Source organism: Athene noctua, chromosome 3, assembly GCF_965140245.1.
Source record: "Athene noctua chromosome 3, bAthNoc1.hap1.1, whole genome shotgun sequence".
NCBI lineage: Eukaryota > Metazoa > Chordata > Aves > Strigiformes > Strigidae > Athene > Athene noctua.
In genome coordinates, this window is record NC_134039.1 from 6,182,474 (window position 1) to 6,198,621 (window position 16,148).

Consider the following 16,148-nt stretch of genomic DNA (forward strand, 5'->3'; position numbering starts at 1 on the left):
CAAAAGGGACTCCAAGCATGTATGTGTTGCACAAGTAGTAGTTCTGGCATGTCTGTGTCTCACATGTAGTCTACTATGTCTATACGTGCTATACAGGAGATGTGACGTGTATAGATAAACATACCCTCGGTCTCTGCCCTCCAGTCTTCTCATCTGGCTTCCTCCTGTGTGCGATCCTTTCTATTCTGCTACCTATTTTCCTTGGTAAACTCTTACAATCAGCTCATGTCTTCTGTTAGATCATCCTTTTTCTACCAGTAAATTTTTTATTTTCCTTCCCAGGCTATCTCTGTCTTCATCGGGCCCTTGTTTTATTTTCCTGTGTCTACTTTTGCACAGGCTATACACTGGGATGAACTGTCCTCCTGTGGCAGAAAGATAGATCAGCCTTTTCTATCTCCAGTTTCAGCAGCTGCATTTATTTTTCCCCTTGCCTTGTGCTTCTTTGAAGGGGATGAGGGTCAGAGTGAATAGCACATATTCTTCCATTGGCTCCCTGTGTTTTCACCGAGGGCAGAGCACAAGTGCTACCATCAACTCTACCCATATGAAGGGGCAGAAGGGACTAGCATAAATGGTGATTTGTTCTTCAGACTCTGGAACTGTCCTCTATATGTCTGTAACGTGGAAGTAACGCTCTGCTAAATTGTATGATGACCCAGATCAAAATAGTTTTCTTCCTTATTGAGATTTCGGGATTATTTTCAGAATACCTTTTGTTTTCATTCACCATAAAACCCAAGATATTTTAATTGCTCTGCAGAATATCGCAAAGCCTTACTTGCTGTCTCTTTCCCTCAAAAATAATACTACTAAGTAGATGACAGACTGAGTTTATGAGCAGCAGACATCCATTATGTCTCCAGTTCCCCAAATGTTCTTACAATTGGGAACCATCATTCAGTGCCTTCATTCTGGCTTACCCACGGTCAGTGCTGTGTAAGGAGTTATGAAATCAAACTTCAGATGACAACCCTGCACTGTTTGGGATGATTGGGACACATCCTTGCTTTTTCCTTCAACATGATTTCTTTTTCACTTTCTATACCCAAGAATATCAAAACAGCTAGGTAAGTGCAACAACATTTGAATTATAGAAAACTACGGCTTCTTGAACTGGAATGTGTGTTCTGTGGGGCTGGAATTCACAAGTTTAACAGATCTAAATATGCTACATTTCACTCAGATGTGTCACATACCATAATTCTTTTACTGTTGCCACAGGAATTGACCCTAAAAGGCTGCAGGGCTTGAGAGCCTTAACCTAGAGTTCCTTTAAGACTTCTTTTCTTCAGTTCTGTTTTTCTGAATTTATTGAAAAAAATCCATGTGGTTATTTTGCTATTCTCGGTCTATGACCTTGGTGATAAACCCTTAGGGTGAAATTCTGGCCCTATTGAAGTCAACGGCAAAACTTTCACTGACTTTAGTGGAACCATGATTTTGGCCTTTCAATTCACTATCAGTTTCCGTCACTTACTTCAAAATGCACTTAAATATGCTGGATGAGAATACCAAGAGTTAATAAAATCAGTTTAAAGACACCCTTTCATAGCTATTACCTTTCATGTTGTTTTTCACAGTTAATAAATTATTATTAATTAATGGGGGGTTTGTTTTTTTGTTGTTGTTTTGTTGTTTTGTTTTCCTGGTCTTGGTTGTTGTTTTCTTCTGTTTGAGAAATCAATAAGTCCCAAACACAACTGAAACTCCTGTAGAATCCAGAAGATCTGAATATGCCAAGGAACCATGACTATACCATAAATATGTGGAACAGAATGAGAGATTAAAGTCCTTTCATTCTCTCCCTGACTCCTTCTTCTACACCCCGCCTGTGAATATAAGATCTTTCCTTATGTGAACAGACTGTAGGAATAGGACTGAAGAAAAGCCTGGATCTTCAGTGCTCCTTCTTCAAAGCGGCAAACAAAATTACAGGCAAGGACACAAAATTCGGAGTCACTGCATTTCCTTTTCAATAGTCACAAGCACTGCTGCTACTCAACTGTCTTTTCTGCCTAGCTTTCTCCCTTGTCTATCATGCTAAAAAGGAGAAAGCATCAACTGGAAGGATAACTTTAAAAACCACCTAATATAAATAATTATCCTTGGCAGCTGGATTCTAGGGTTTTTTGTCTTTTCATGTAGAGTCTCTCTTGGCATCTCTGTTCTATGAAGTATTGCCTTGCGGTACTTCAAATCCAGTTCTTGGTGACTGTCACGGGGGATCTGCCTTTGCAGTACTCAAGGGCATTTTTAAACCGAGAATCTTGAGAAAATGGTAAACGGATGCTCATTTCCAATCTTTCTGGTGAGCTCTGGTGGAGATGCATTGTGAGGACTTCAAAGCCACTGAAGACACAAAGACTTACGTCAACAAAATTATTTTTCTGAATCTGTCCTATTTCAACCTGCCCCCCAGCTGTCCCACCTCTCCAGCCTCTATGTTCCACTCTGTCTCACTATACAAGTTTCTTATTTTTCACAAGTCATCATCATGTCTTACCCTAAATCTCCCAAGTTCTGCTACTCCTTTTTACTGTATAGAGCAACGATTGAGCCATCTCTTTTGTTTTTTGTTTTTGTTTTTGTTTTTTAAAGAAGGCTTCATGTAAGTGCATCGTGTGCTTGCAGCCCAGCCAGGATCATTTGGGTTTGATTTCTCTCTTCTTTTCCTCAGCTTTTTTTCTCAAAAGCTTGTGGGTTCTTCAGGGGTGGAGCATTTTCCTGTAGTAATTTGATGGTCTCTTCAGATGCTGATTACTTTACGTAAGTGATTTATCGGTTATATTAGGAATTAGGAGCAGTGTAACCAAACCACATTCCCACCTCTTATCTAACACAACAGTTTGGTGTCAATACCTTGTGAGAAACTACAGCATCATTTTTAACTGCTCTAGACATAGCCTTCTGACAAAAACCTGTTCTTCATTTTCTTTCTCCCTGATCTTCATGCTATTCGGCCGCCTTAATAATATTTATCTTGTGTTTTGATATTCACTGGCAAAAGCACCATAAATAATGGCTTTTCTACAGTTCTGCAGTTTTCTCTGTACAAATTCTAGTGGGGTCATGAAGCTTTGTTGCCTGTGCCTCTTCAGCACAAAGCTTCTTGGAGACTCATCCTGAATGGGTGAAACTACCTCTTTCTCACTGATGGGGCTGCCTGGCATGCAAAAATCAGAAGCTAAAATAGTTCTTGATTATCGTTGTCTGTCAACTTTGTTTAAAATTGTTGACCTGAGAAATTAAAAGACAGGTTTCACACAAGTTCATTTAAAAAGCTTACTCAGTTTTAATACCACAGTCGTATGTGCAGCTGTAGAGTTCTGCAAAACTCATTTTCATTGCCCTACTGCTGTATGGCTGGAGAATAACCGTACAAATCCCTGTTCTCTGTTCCTTTAGCTTTCTGACACATTTCTGTTTGGTCTCAAACTTCACATGCTTGGATATGACACAAAGGTACACTTTTTGTGGAAAATTTGGAAGAATTAGTTTGGCTTGCTTTCAGTGGGTTGATCCCTTTAAAAATTACATAAAAATAAAAATAAGAACGTTCTTCAAAGCTTAACTCAAAATGGTTATAGGTGCCACTCCTCATGCCTGACTTACAGAGAGTGAGATGAAAAATTAAAAATTATTCCAAGTAACTGACCCCTGGATTTAGTGTATTCTCAAATAAACATTAAAAACAACAACTATTGTTTTAGTTACTGGATTCTCGGGGGAGTTATGTGTATGCATTAAACTCCATAACTCGACTCCGTGGTGCTATAACCAGAGGATTAGATCACACATGCACAGACTTCACATCTAAACACACCCAAATTTTATCTCAGCTGCTGCACAGTGACAGCAAGATGCTCTTCAACCTCATCTGCCCATGGAAATGTGAGGGACGTTTATAGCTCATATTATTTTATTGGAACAGAAATGAGCACTGTCTTGAACTTATTGTTCACTGTCCTCTGAGAGTCCCTCACATTAGAAAATTAATTGGGATATGGGTGGAAGAGCATCCTGGGAATTCTCTGATTGTTTTAAATCCTGCCCCCTGTCTCCTACCCTCCAAATACTATATCACCTCTGTCACAGACAAGTTCCCTTGATTGCCATAAAAGCAGAGGAGGGGGGAAAGGAAATTTTAGTGGCTTGAAATGGCTGAGTTTGCATGATGTAGGAGGTAAATGTCTTCGTAAGGATTCATCTAATCCTTTTTTTTTAGGAAGTATTTTAAATCTGCCCATCCTTTTATTAAAATTGTGTAAACTGAATGTTCTGGGTACTGAAAGTATTTGCTTAGCCCCAGTATATCTGGGTGTTGCCAAAGTACTGAGGATGTTACCATCGGTCTTATGAGCTGCATCTCAGCTGCACCTGGAACAAAGCTGGAGTCGATCTGTTGGGTTTTGTAGCTTTGTGATCATGGGACTGATACCAAATCTAGATTTGGTTTAAGAGTGTCTGACAACCCCCATTTCCTCCGTACTGGTGATGGAATTGGACGGATCCTGTAAGCACTGGTCAGTGTGTCAGTGTAGAAATTCTTCAGTCACTGTGGTCATTCTCAGGCTGCTGTAGAGCCTTGTGCTGTGTGGTGACACGGTGGTCCTGTGTGGCTCACCGTATATTCAGGAACAAAACCATAAACCTACCCAGGAAAGCCTTTAGTGTGTCTGCCAGCTAGCCTTGCCCTGCTACTTAAGCCTGGGTCTGAGAAAGTGGTTCTACTTAACTGAAAGGTGCAAGTGAAACCCCTACCATTTCCCCATACACTCCTGTCTCCAGGCCACACACCTCTAGTTCAAAGGATTTATCGCAAGCTGGGGGGGAAAAGTTTGTGGGAGAGCCCTGCTTACACTATTGGCAAAACATCACTGGAATTAGTCTGGATTTTCACTCATGTGGCACATATGTGAAGAACTATAAAAGAACGTTGTGCATATTTGTGAAAGGCAAAGTTCATCTGCAAAATGAAGACATAAGTATAAATCTTTATGTTTTATGCTAATTCAACTGTATTTCACTTCCTTGGTTTTGAAGAAATATCTCATTCTATTGCATTTTTTTTTTCACAGGAATTTCTCAATGGGTAAAATAGCATCAAGTTTTTGTTGCGTATGTGTTTAAATTGTCATCTGGGTGAGGGGCACTGAGAATACTCTTATTTTACAGATGGATTAATTTTATTCTGGGATTATACTACTTATGAAATTCATATATTTGTCAGTGTCATGAAATTTGTATCCCCATCTCAGTGGGACAGTGACTGATACTACTATTCCTACAGAGGTCCAAAGAGGTATTTGCACCAATAATTGCTCACCCATGTGAGTCATTTCTAGTCTGGCCAAAATGGATGATGATATTGTAAAACGTGGTCAAAATGAGAACCTGTGGTACAATCTCTTCTGATCTATGGGAGCTGGGAGACAACCGGTCTATATTTACTTCAGAAATAGTAGAAAACAGTTTTGATTTTCTGCTTCAGAGGCAGTGAAAACTCACCAGCATAGTTGGTCTTGCAAGACATATATATTTCAGGTAGCAGAAGTATTTTCTGACTGAAATTGGGAATTTCCAAGTCTCACCATAACAGTGGTTCCACCTTTGCACAGTGGTTCCACCTTTATAAACACTGCGGCATATCTGCAGGAAAATTCAGAACCTCGAAAACTCTCGTGAGAAATGTCTGAAGGAAGATTATGTGGTTGTACAAGTACATAAAGAATCTAACTCCTGGTGAAGTAAGTACCGAATAGGCTGTTACTGCATGTGCCCCAAGTGTCACTTTTGTAGCAATAATTTCTTACTGAATCCAAAGTGACTGAGGTAGGATTTCTGTTTGTGTGTGATACACCTCTCTGAGACCAAATTCTGCTGACCTTGCTGAAACTCTCTCATGAATCTGATTCTCTGTATTAGTTTGAACCCCGCATGTTAGGTAGAAGCAAGGGAACTGCATTTCTCCAGGATGAAAGGCCATGAGTAAAACTAAGACATTGCTTATACTTAACATTTCATCAGTACATATTTTATTATTTTTATTAGTTGTAGCATCATTTTGGTTAAATGAGTGCTTCGCCATTCAGGTTGCACAAGGAGCATTGTTTTTTGTCGGTTTAGATAAACTCAGGTCCTAAATGGCTTTGGACCTATCAGTATCTTGGAGATGCTTCTTTTTTTAATGCTGACGATTTATTAGCAGAGGTGCTCATTCCCTTTGCTTTGAAAAATATTTTTTCTGCCATTTTGACCTTAAAAGTACTGTATTAGAAATTCCTAAGTTTCACGGTGAGAGAAAAGTGCGCCAGTGCTATATATGTGGTATGAAGGAATCACGTTACCTTCTGGTATTTTTTTTGTTTGTTTCTTTCTTTTTTTCTTAAGGGAGAGGTGCTCCATTTGGTGTTTTTGAGAGTGTTACTTATTACTAATACTATTTAGATCCAAGGTGCTTGAGCTATGTGAAGATGCCTATTCAACATGCATGTAGAGAGAAAGAATTATGAAGAAGTACTGTGTTCTAGTCCATTGTAACAGCATTATGCTGTTGTAATTTTCCTCTTAACACAGGAACGGCTGCCCGCAGCAGCTGGTCACCTGCCTGGTAATAAGCAGCATCAGAACTCCATAGAATGGTGTAAACTAAGCCTATGGGGTACCAAAGTAACATGATATACATTTTCTGCTGCTGTGAAAAGACCTGGTCCAAATCATGAAGGGGGGGGAAAAAAAAAAAAAAAAAAAAAAAAGACTTGGTTCAATTGGTTCAATCTCAACTTTTGTTCCTCAGGAAGCTAAAGAAGCTCTACAGGAAGTTGAAAGATGAAAGAACTGAGCCAAAAGAAACAAACACCAGCCAATCAAAAGACCCTCAGCAATGGGATCTTGACTACAGCTTGGAACCTTTCACTGGGCTGACTCCAGAATACATGGAAATGAGTAAGTTTTCTGAATTCCTTTCCCTTTCTGCAATAATCATAGCTTGACATAGGACCGATCACTGTATATCATATGTCATAAATTGTTGTGATAAAAGAGGAAAAAACCCAAAACACTTGTAGTTTGAAGAAATTACATGTAAGACAGCAGGGCTATAGGACTATCACATTACCAGCATAGCAACAAGGATGAGTCCTAGTGTCTGTTAAAACTTAACTGCGAGAGTCCAGTGTTCCCAGCTGAGAAAAGTGCATAGAAACCATTCTGGAGATCATCTAGTCCAACTCCCGGCTCAAAGCAGGGTCAGCTAGAAGAGGTTGCTCAGGGACATTGGGTTTTCAGTATTTCCAGGGGTGGAGACTCTACAATATCTCTGTGCAACCTGTTTCACAGTTTGGTCACCCTTAGAGTAAAAAAGTTTTTTCTTATATCTAAATTACATTTCCTGTATTTGTGCCCATTCCCTCTTGTCCTTTCACTAAGCAATCTTGAGAGGAGTCTAACTCTGCCTTTTTTGATCAATCCAAGAGGTATTTGAACACATTGGTAAGATCCCCCTGAGACTTTTCTTGTGGTGTAACGATCCCAGCTCTCCCAGCTTCTCCTTGTACATCATATTCTCCAATTCCTTAATCATCTTATTGGCTCTTCACTGGATTCACTACAATATGTCCATGTCTGTCTTCTGCTGGGAAACACAGAACTGGAAAGAGCACTCCAGGTGTGGTCATAGTAGCGTTGAGTAGTGGGGAAGGATCCCCTCTCTTGACCTGATGGCAATGCTCTTCCTAATGCACCCCAGAAGGCGATTGGCCTTCTTTGTAGCTATGGTATGTTGCTCATTCATGTTCAACATGCTGTCCACCAGGACACCCAGGCCCTTTTTTGCAGAGTTTCTTCCCAGCTAGTTAGTTCCTAGTGTCTGCTAGTACTTGGGATTATTCCTCCCCAGGAGCAAGACTTTGCATTTTCCTTTGCTGAATTTTTGTGAGATTCCTCTTCGCCCATTTTCCAGCCTGTTGACATCCTTCTCAATGGCAGCACAACTAACTGGTATAACTCCTCACAAAATTAAAATCACTCGTTAATATTTCAAATGTAGTAAAAATATGTAGATTTAAAAATATAAATGTGTGTTTTCTCATAGAATTAAATTACCCTTTACAACAGAAAACTGTAGGAATATCTTTTTAGATGACTTGGTTCATGTCTATAGGTTACATGATGTTGAATCATGTACAGAGCATTCCCAGCGATGCTTAAATTAAAATCCACATGCGTATACAATAGGAGAGAACCTTCAGGTTATAGGAGCTTCTCAATCAGCTGAAAGAGTCACTGGAAAGAAGAGTTGTTATTCCCATTTTACTCATGGAGATCTGCAGCATGCAGGTATTGAGTTGGCCACACTTTCTAAGGAAATCTAGGGCACACTTGGGAATTATTTCTCAGCTGTCACCTTTCATACCAGTTCTTTAACCAGCACACTCTCTAGTTTTTTAAATAGCATGTGCGTATTTCCTCTTCACGCATCACCCTGCTGCAGTGACTGACATCACTACTGGTGTGCACGGCCAGACATTTGGTCATCTTTCAAGCCCATGTAAAGTAGGAGCAACTCTATTAAAGTCAGTAGTGTTCTAATTTTGCAAAGATGGTGCCCGCCATGCGTATGTCATCAGTGTGTTCATATGTGCTTGTTGTTTTTCATGATTCCTTATATTGCTGCTAAACTATGACAGAGATCGGTTGTTTTTCAAGGTTGCTCCTTGATCAAGTTTGGTTTTCGACATGAGAGGAGATAAGTATGTTGTTGGAAACCCAGGTAGAACTGGAAGTAATTCTTCATTGTAGTGGCAAGATGTCAGCAGTTACATATTTGGTAACCACACCGTCATGTCAAGAAGAGAGCAGTTCCTGATTTACAAAATCTGGGTCTTCTGCTTCACAGAAATGCCCCTCTAAAGATGCAATGTCTATCAGAGAAGAACCGTATGCACTATCTGCAGGTGTGGATTGCTGACATCTTAGTCACTTGATCCATCATTTGCGTATCGTTAAATTCTCTGATTTAGGATCTGAGGTCAGTGTGGCCACTGTAAGTCATTTGAGATGCAGCATTCAAGAAAGAAACTTTAAAGCACTGAGTTTGTTCAAATAAAATATCATTAATATTTTATTTTCATTTTAACATGTTTGACACTGTGCTGTTGTCCTCAGTCCTTTTTCATCTTGATTGCACTTTGAACAAGAGAAAATGTAACTCCGTTTTCCAAAGCTGCCCTGATGCTTATGAAAGGATGTTTGACGTTCTGACTACACTATCTGCCCGGTATAGATGGATACAGAGAGCAAACCCAACAACTAGGCATTCTTGGTATAATTCTGCTTTGTAAGGAATCCTCTATTGATTCCTCTCAGCTTTCACTGAGATCGTTTGATCACATTCATCTTCGTGCATCCACTTACACTCATCCACTGCTCCAGCAGGAGCAGGTCAAACACTGGGATAAAGGAGTATACTACAGTTGAATTAGATTAGGACAAGTATCAAGCATCTGATAGAGAATTCCAATGTGAAATTTATACACGCCTTCTTTCTCATTCTAAAGTGTTTGTTATAAAATCCAAGGAGTATCTCTATGACTCAACAGAACCCAGGAGGACAAAGGTGCAAATAATCGCCAAATAACTCAGTCTTGCAGCCCTGGGACACAATACAACTTCAGCTGTCCTCAGGGAAATGAACCTGAGAGGAAGCAGCACACAGGGATGCTAGAGAGTAAGAAGCCAGGCTCTTCACACCAGATGCAAATCAGAATTGCTGTGTACCCCTCAGCCCTGTAGCTGCCTCATGAGTAGACCCTGGAGAGGCAGGGAAGGAGAAAGGCGAAATGGTATGGGTGGGGGAGGAGGGAGAGAAATAATCTAGGCAAACCCAAGCTTTAGGGCATAAAAGTATTCAGGAGAGAACCACAGCTTGTCAATGGACATGTTATCTAAAACCAGACATCTGTTAAATATTGTATGTGACAACTTCTGCTTTAACAAGACACTGTTCTCGAAGCATCTGAAAGAGAATGCATTTTATGACCCCCCAAAAAAAGTTAACACCATGTATGGTTTATCTATCTATCTATCTATCTATCTATCTATCTATCAAAAAAACCCTCTATTGATTTATAGATATAATTTATTATATATTTATAAATGCATATATGGGATTTTATACTATGATGGATTTATATAAATATATAAATATGTAAGTGTGTAGAAGTATTTTATATAAAGGCAGTTCTAGGGATCTATTTTATGGATAAGTTTATGGACTGAACCTTACCTTCTGTAGTGCCATTAAGTTGACATAAAGAAGTCCACACCTGCCATCATCTCCCTCTCAATTGTTTCAACTCACCTTGGGATCTGCTGGTGTGTTGCATCCTCTAATACTTTACCCCATTCTGCACATGTTGATACTTTTTTGAAAAATTCTCCTTTAGGACTGAGTTTTTCCGCACATTATTTCAATCCAAGATGACTTTTCCTCCTGGAAACCTTAAGCAAACTTCTTTGTAATTTTTGAGTTAAACAATGGTGGAAAAATATAGACATTTCCCTTTGTAAACATTTTCATATGGTTTTATGCTCAGGCATAACTCAGAAATGTCTGCACTTTAACATCCAAAATTTCCTGGTTAGCTAGTTCTCTCTAAGGACAAGGACCTTTAGTTATTGGTAATAAACAAACAGAATAAATACAACTGTTTATAAATATTTAATTTCTTGTCCTTGCACATCTGTGGTAGTTGATCTTAATCATTCTGGGAGCCAGAGCACGCTTTTCGTTGCAGCATGAATGGCTAATTATAGTGAAAGCCACTGGCAGGGTAAGGAGGAGCCAGACTTCTTCCCAGTTATAATGGGCCAGAGACTGCTGAGTACACTCTGTGATAAACAGGAAGCGTAACTGACTGATACAGAAGCGGGATGGAGCCTTGAGCATGTTATGAACTAGAATATCCCACTTTCCAAGCATTATGTACCGGTGCTTTCTCCTAATTGTAGTTGGACCTATTGCAAAGAATCCAGGTATGGGAGGAAACTCTTTCCACTCTGTTACGTGTGGTAAACTCCCATTCTATCTGAGATGATGCTGTCACCCTGATTTGAGATGTCTGTGTAGGAGATCCCCCTTGATTCATTGGTAAGGACAGCACTGAAATGCAGAGGTCTGCCTTGTTGAAATAACTTGTAGTAGCAGGGTCTAAGCTACTAATGTTATAAATCACTGGACACTAAGCCTGTATTTTAGATTAGTCCCTCGTGCCTAGATCATAAACAATGTTGAGTGCCTCATCCTGCAGTCATTCAGGGATAACTACATCGGTGCCCTGAAAACGAATGGATGAATTACTAACCCAAACGTTTCTTTACAACTAGAATTAACTTCTCAAGTGAAGAGATGAGCTCACTGAGCCTTGCAGTGTGCCACAGCGAGCTATGCCCTGCCTGTGGGATTGGAGACAAATGTGCAGCAAATGAAACCCAAGCTGCATCTCCCCGGCCCGCTGGTTGCCGCGGGTCCGTAGCACTGCGCTCAGCTGTCAGGGTCACTGCCGAGGGGCTCGGACCACCCACGCCGTCAGGAAGCACTTTGTGCAGCTCGGCACTGAACCTGTCAGCTGGGATTGTTGTGAATGGCATCAAGCTGAAATGGTGAGGCAAGAGGCAGTTACGCAGCTTATTTACCCGTTTTTCTAAATTTGATTGGAGAGGGGGAGGGAAGGGAAACAATGCGGTATGTGCAGAAGAGGCTTTTATTCCCCTTAAATTGCTTAAAAAAGGCAGAATGACTGGGGTGTAAGAAGAGGTATGATATTAAGGAGGAGAAAGAAATCTGGTTGCTCTTTCAGAATTTAGCTCTTCATTTTCACACTAATTTACTCAGGCAATCTCCCACTGGTATCGGTGGCTGTGGAGCCCTGTGGAGAAGGATTGGGGATACTGAGTGATTAGAAGATGGACACGAGCCAGCAATGTGTGCTCCCAGCCCAAAAGAGCAACCAAATCCTGGGCTGCATCAAGAGAAGTGTGGCCAGCAGGTCGAGGGAGAGGATTCTCCCCCTCTAATCCTCTCTTGTGAGACCCCTCCCTGCAGTGCTGTGTCCAGCTCTGTGGCCCCCAACATAAGAAAGACACAGACCTGCTCAAGCAGGTCCAGAGGAGGCCACAGAGATGATCAGAGGGATGGAACCTCTCCTATAAAGACAGGCTGAGAGAGTTGGGGTTGTTCAACCTGGAGAAGAGAAGGCTCCAGGGAGACCTTATTGCAGCCTTTCAATGCTAAAAGAGGGTTTATAAGACAGATGGGGACAAACAAGGGGTAATGCCTTTAAATAAAAAGAGGGTAGATTCAGATTAGATATAAGGAAGAAATTTTTTTACAATGAGGGTGATAAGACACGGGCACATGTTGTCCAGAGAGCTGGTAGATGCCCCCTCCCTGTAAACATTCAAGGACAGCCTGGATGAGGCTCTGAGCAACCTGATCTAGTTGAAGATGTCCCTGCTCAGTGCAGGGGGGATTGTAATCGATGACCTTTAAAAGTGGCTTCCAACCCAAGCTATTCTATGATGCTATGATTTAGTTTTAATGTAAAAGTCATATATAAATCTAAAAAAAAAAGAGAAAACATAAGAGCATAAGCTCCGAAGTCTACAAGACAGGCAGACTTCCATTGACTTCAGTGGCATTTTAGGGATGTCAGAAGTGTGGGAGGAAGAGGCCAACACTTCACCATGGCAAATAAACTCTAAGTTTTCCATTGGGGAAAGGATTTGTGGGTAATTTCTCCAGTGAGCTGAACTCTGAATCTGATTTCCGTCAGCAGACCATGCTGAACTTCTTTCCTGAACAAGACTTGTCAGTCAATAACATGTCTGCACATAGTTTTGATTTGCACCGGTGACATTTCTGATGACTGTTTGGTTTGATATTATTAACTGATATATATTTGTACTTTTTAGCAGTCACTCTTCAGCAGAGACACTCTTTAAAGTTCCTAAGTGATCCGAAAATTTTGCTCAAGGAATCCCGAAACATAAATTGTCACTGTTAACATGTGTCAAATTTGTCATTAGTACATCCTGTTTCTAAAACTCTTTAATGACTTTTGACCCAGCCCAATATACCAGACCACATGCATTCCTCAAGTAGGTAACATGTATGGCAATTTCCTCATCCAGCTGATAGCAAATTTCCAACATGTGTAACTAGCCTGCAGTGATAGGAGTTGGCAAGGAATTGATGTTTAGAGTAGCAAGAAATACTGCTAATGAAACAGACCTTACGGAATTGGCTCCAAAACCAGCTAAATGATGCATGTGAACGTGTGAAATTTATAACACTACAGTTTTCTTGAGAAGAAACTGACATCAGCAATGACTTTCAGATTCTTATTTCATTCTGTCTTCCCTTCTCCAGTCTAACTCCTTCAAGAGTCCGATTAACTGGAAACAATTTTTTCTCAAAGAGAAATAATAATAAAGGGTTTCATCATCCAACTTCTGTTAAAAATCAATGGCAAAACTTCCTTTTGAATTTTAAGAAGAAAATGATGAGATCCAATGTTTGTAGCTACCGACTACCATAAGGATTAATTTTAGAGGTTTGGAAGAATTTCCCCTAAAGCAGGAAAAGCCATCAAAAATGCAATGTGTGAGGCAGCAAAAGGAAAAAAAAAAAAAAAAAAAAAAAAGGAATCATTGAAGAGAAACATACTTTTCTCTATAATCTCTCTAATGAGGATGGATTTGAAAATACCAACTCAGCCTGTTGTGTGTAGGCTTGTTGCATACATTTATTACCAAGTAGTAGTAAATTAAAATTACACCTTTTCCTTAGTTTCTCAGCCAAGTTTGTCTGTATATTGAAAAGTTCTTTTTAGGACTTGGAAAGTCAATTTGCACAGGAGTGACTCTTCCATTGTTTACTTCCAGTCACACATGATCCTATGCCAGATATTATTGATACAGAAGTAAGGAAGAAAGCAACAGAATCATAAAAAAAAAAAAATAAAAATCTTAGGTTAAGTTTTGGTGCAAAAGATACTAGGGTTACTCACACTACTCCCTGTGTAAATCTGATAGAACCTGAGTGATATTCACTGTGGAAGGTTTTATGCCAGGGACTGATCTGTATCCCTTACACATGAACACTAGCCAGCAGTCTCCAGAGCCATAATTCAAAAGCCTTGATCTGTGCCCTTAATCATAATTTGAAGAAAGTTAGAGGCACAGCATGGGCTGCTGTCTTTGTTGGGGTCGGTTCAGACCCTGTGCACAGAGGAACAGCTTCTGTGAAAAGTGGACTTCTGAGAAGTGCTGTGGTCTGAGAGATTTCTCTTGATGTTGTTTGTCTTCTATGGTTTTTGTCTCAGAGCCCAGCCTGGATGAGATGTTGTAGATGTGGCATCAGATGTTGAGAACCTCGTGGGCTGGCTCTGAGGCCTTGACCTCTTTCCTGCTTAAGTCAGACAGGAAAGGTGACTTGTACTGAGCACGGATAGTCTGTGGTTTGGGGTTTTCTCTCATCAGAAATAGTCTGTGACAGTGAGAGCACATCTAGTCTCCTGCTTTGATGATGGCCCAGGAGAAGGTCTTATTTCCCATGTGCTTGACCTCCCCTTATATACAACCTTCAATCATTTTGTTCCCTAGCTTGTGCAATGAGGCTGGGTGATGTTTACCTCTGTTGTATCCAGGATGGCCTAACAGGCAAGTAAGAAAGCTACAAAAGAGGCTGGATGTCCAGAGGTCCAACTCCTAGCACAGGTCTCTAACCTTTTGCCTCAAAGCACAGGAGAAAAATCACCCAAGTCAGGTAGGGCTCCCATGTGGGGTCATAGGGTTGTACGTGAACGTTGGAGGAGCTTTGTGTGGAGACCTTGTGGCATAAGTGTGAGCATAAAAAGAGTATTCTAGGGTTGACATCAAGTCCTCCAGACAAAAATAGGATGTCTTGATGGAACAGTCTTTGTGAGTGCCCTAAAAGTATTGTAAATGTTTCCACTGTGACTGGACAGGCATCCGCAGACCTCCAGAACCCTACGACTAGATTGCTTCTGGGACCTGGACTGTACAGAAGGGATTCTGCTCTTTTTAATCCATGAAGATTTGCTAACATATTTGTTTCTACGCATACTGAGTAAACAAAACAAGTACCTTTAAATTACTGAGGCTGTCCACAGACTGCTAGTTTTGAATGATTGTTTGCTAGTTTACTACACAAGACCATCTAAATTATGGCGTGTTTGGTTTTGTTTTGGTTTTGCCTGCTTTTTGTATCACTCACCCTTTCATAAAAAGGAGGCTCGAAGACTGAAGAGATTTCAAGATGGCCACACAAACACTTCTGGTGTAGAGTTTTCTGTGAAGACATATTTACACAACTGTTCAAAAGTCCTTTGCATACCTTGAACATTCTTTCATCAACTTGAAAAAAAATTAAACTGCATTTTCCCAGGCAATGAATAAAGAGGCTGCAAACAACATCAAAGCAAATGCGTGTGTGGTTTATACTTAAAGCATTGCAAATTCCTTTTTTTTTTTTTTTTTTTTTTTTTTAAACAGAAACCTCCCAGCTCTATTCCTGCTAAATTCACTTAAAACCAAATAAAGCACATTTTGGTGCTATGTATTTTTCTAAGTACTTCACAGTTTTTTGGGACATTACTCTAACATCTGTTTTTATTTCCTTGTTAATTCCTTTTCCTGACTCTGAACATAAAATATTAAGGAAAGTATGATTTCAAGGATAGGATGTTTGTATGCTTTGAAAAAGCTCCATCTTAGTGTATGTTAGGATATACTCTTTATCTCAAAACAAAACAATGAGAACGAAAATCAAAAGGCCATATATGTAACAGAGAGATAATACTTTATTGTGCAAATATATTGTCACTGAGAAGAGAAATGCAGGAATGTCAGTCAGAAGACTTGCAATCTGCACACACACAAAAAAGATGCATGCAAGAGAAGATCCTGGAGAAAGCTGTTTTATCAGTTAGTTGTAGGCTGTGACAACAGTGCCTAAGGAAAATATTTTAAAGTAAACGGTTGTACTATGTAAACCCCCAATTTTCACAAAAAGTGCAACAAATTCCTCCCATAGTGGAAAGAGAACTTATACAGGGATTTAC

At 40.1% G+C, this 16,148-nt stretch overlaps 1 protein-coding gene across 2 annotated transcripts in view; it reads left to right on the forward strand.

Moving 5' to 3' along the window:
• The window catches only part of ANO2 (anoctamin 2), a 197,933-nt gene that overhangs the window by 167,216 nt on the left and 14,569 nt on the right, over positions 1-16,148 (forward strand). For both annotated transcript variants that reach the window (XM_074901830.1, XM_074901831.1), the window contains one exon: positions 6,800-6,948. In XM_074901830.1, coding sequence (XP_074757931.1) covers positions 6,800-6,948 — 149 coding nt within the window. The remainder of the gene's footprint in view (positions 1-6,799; positions 6,949-16,148) is intronic.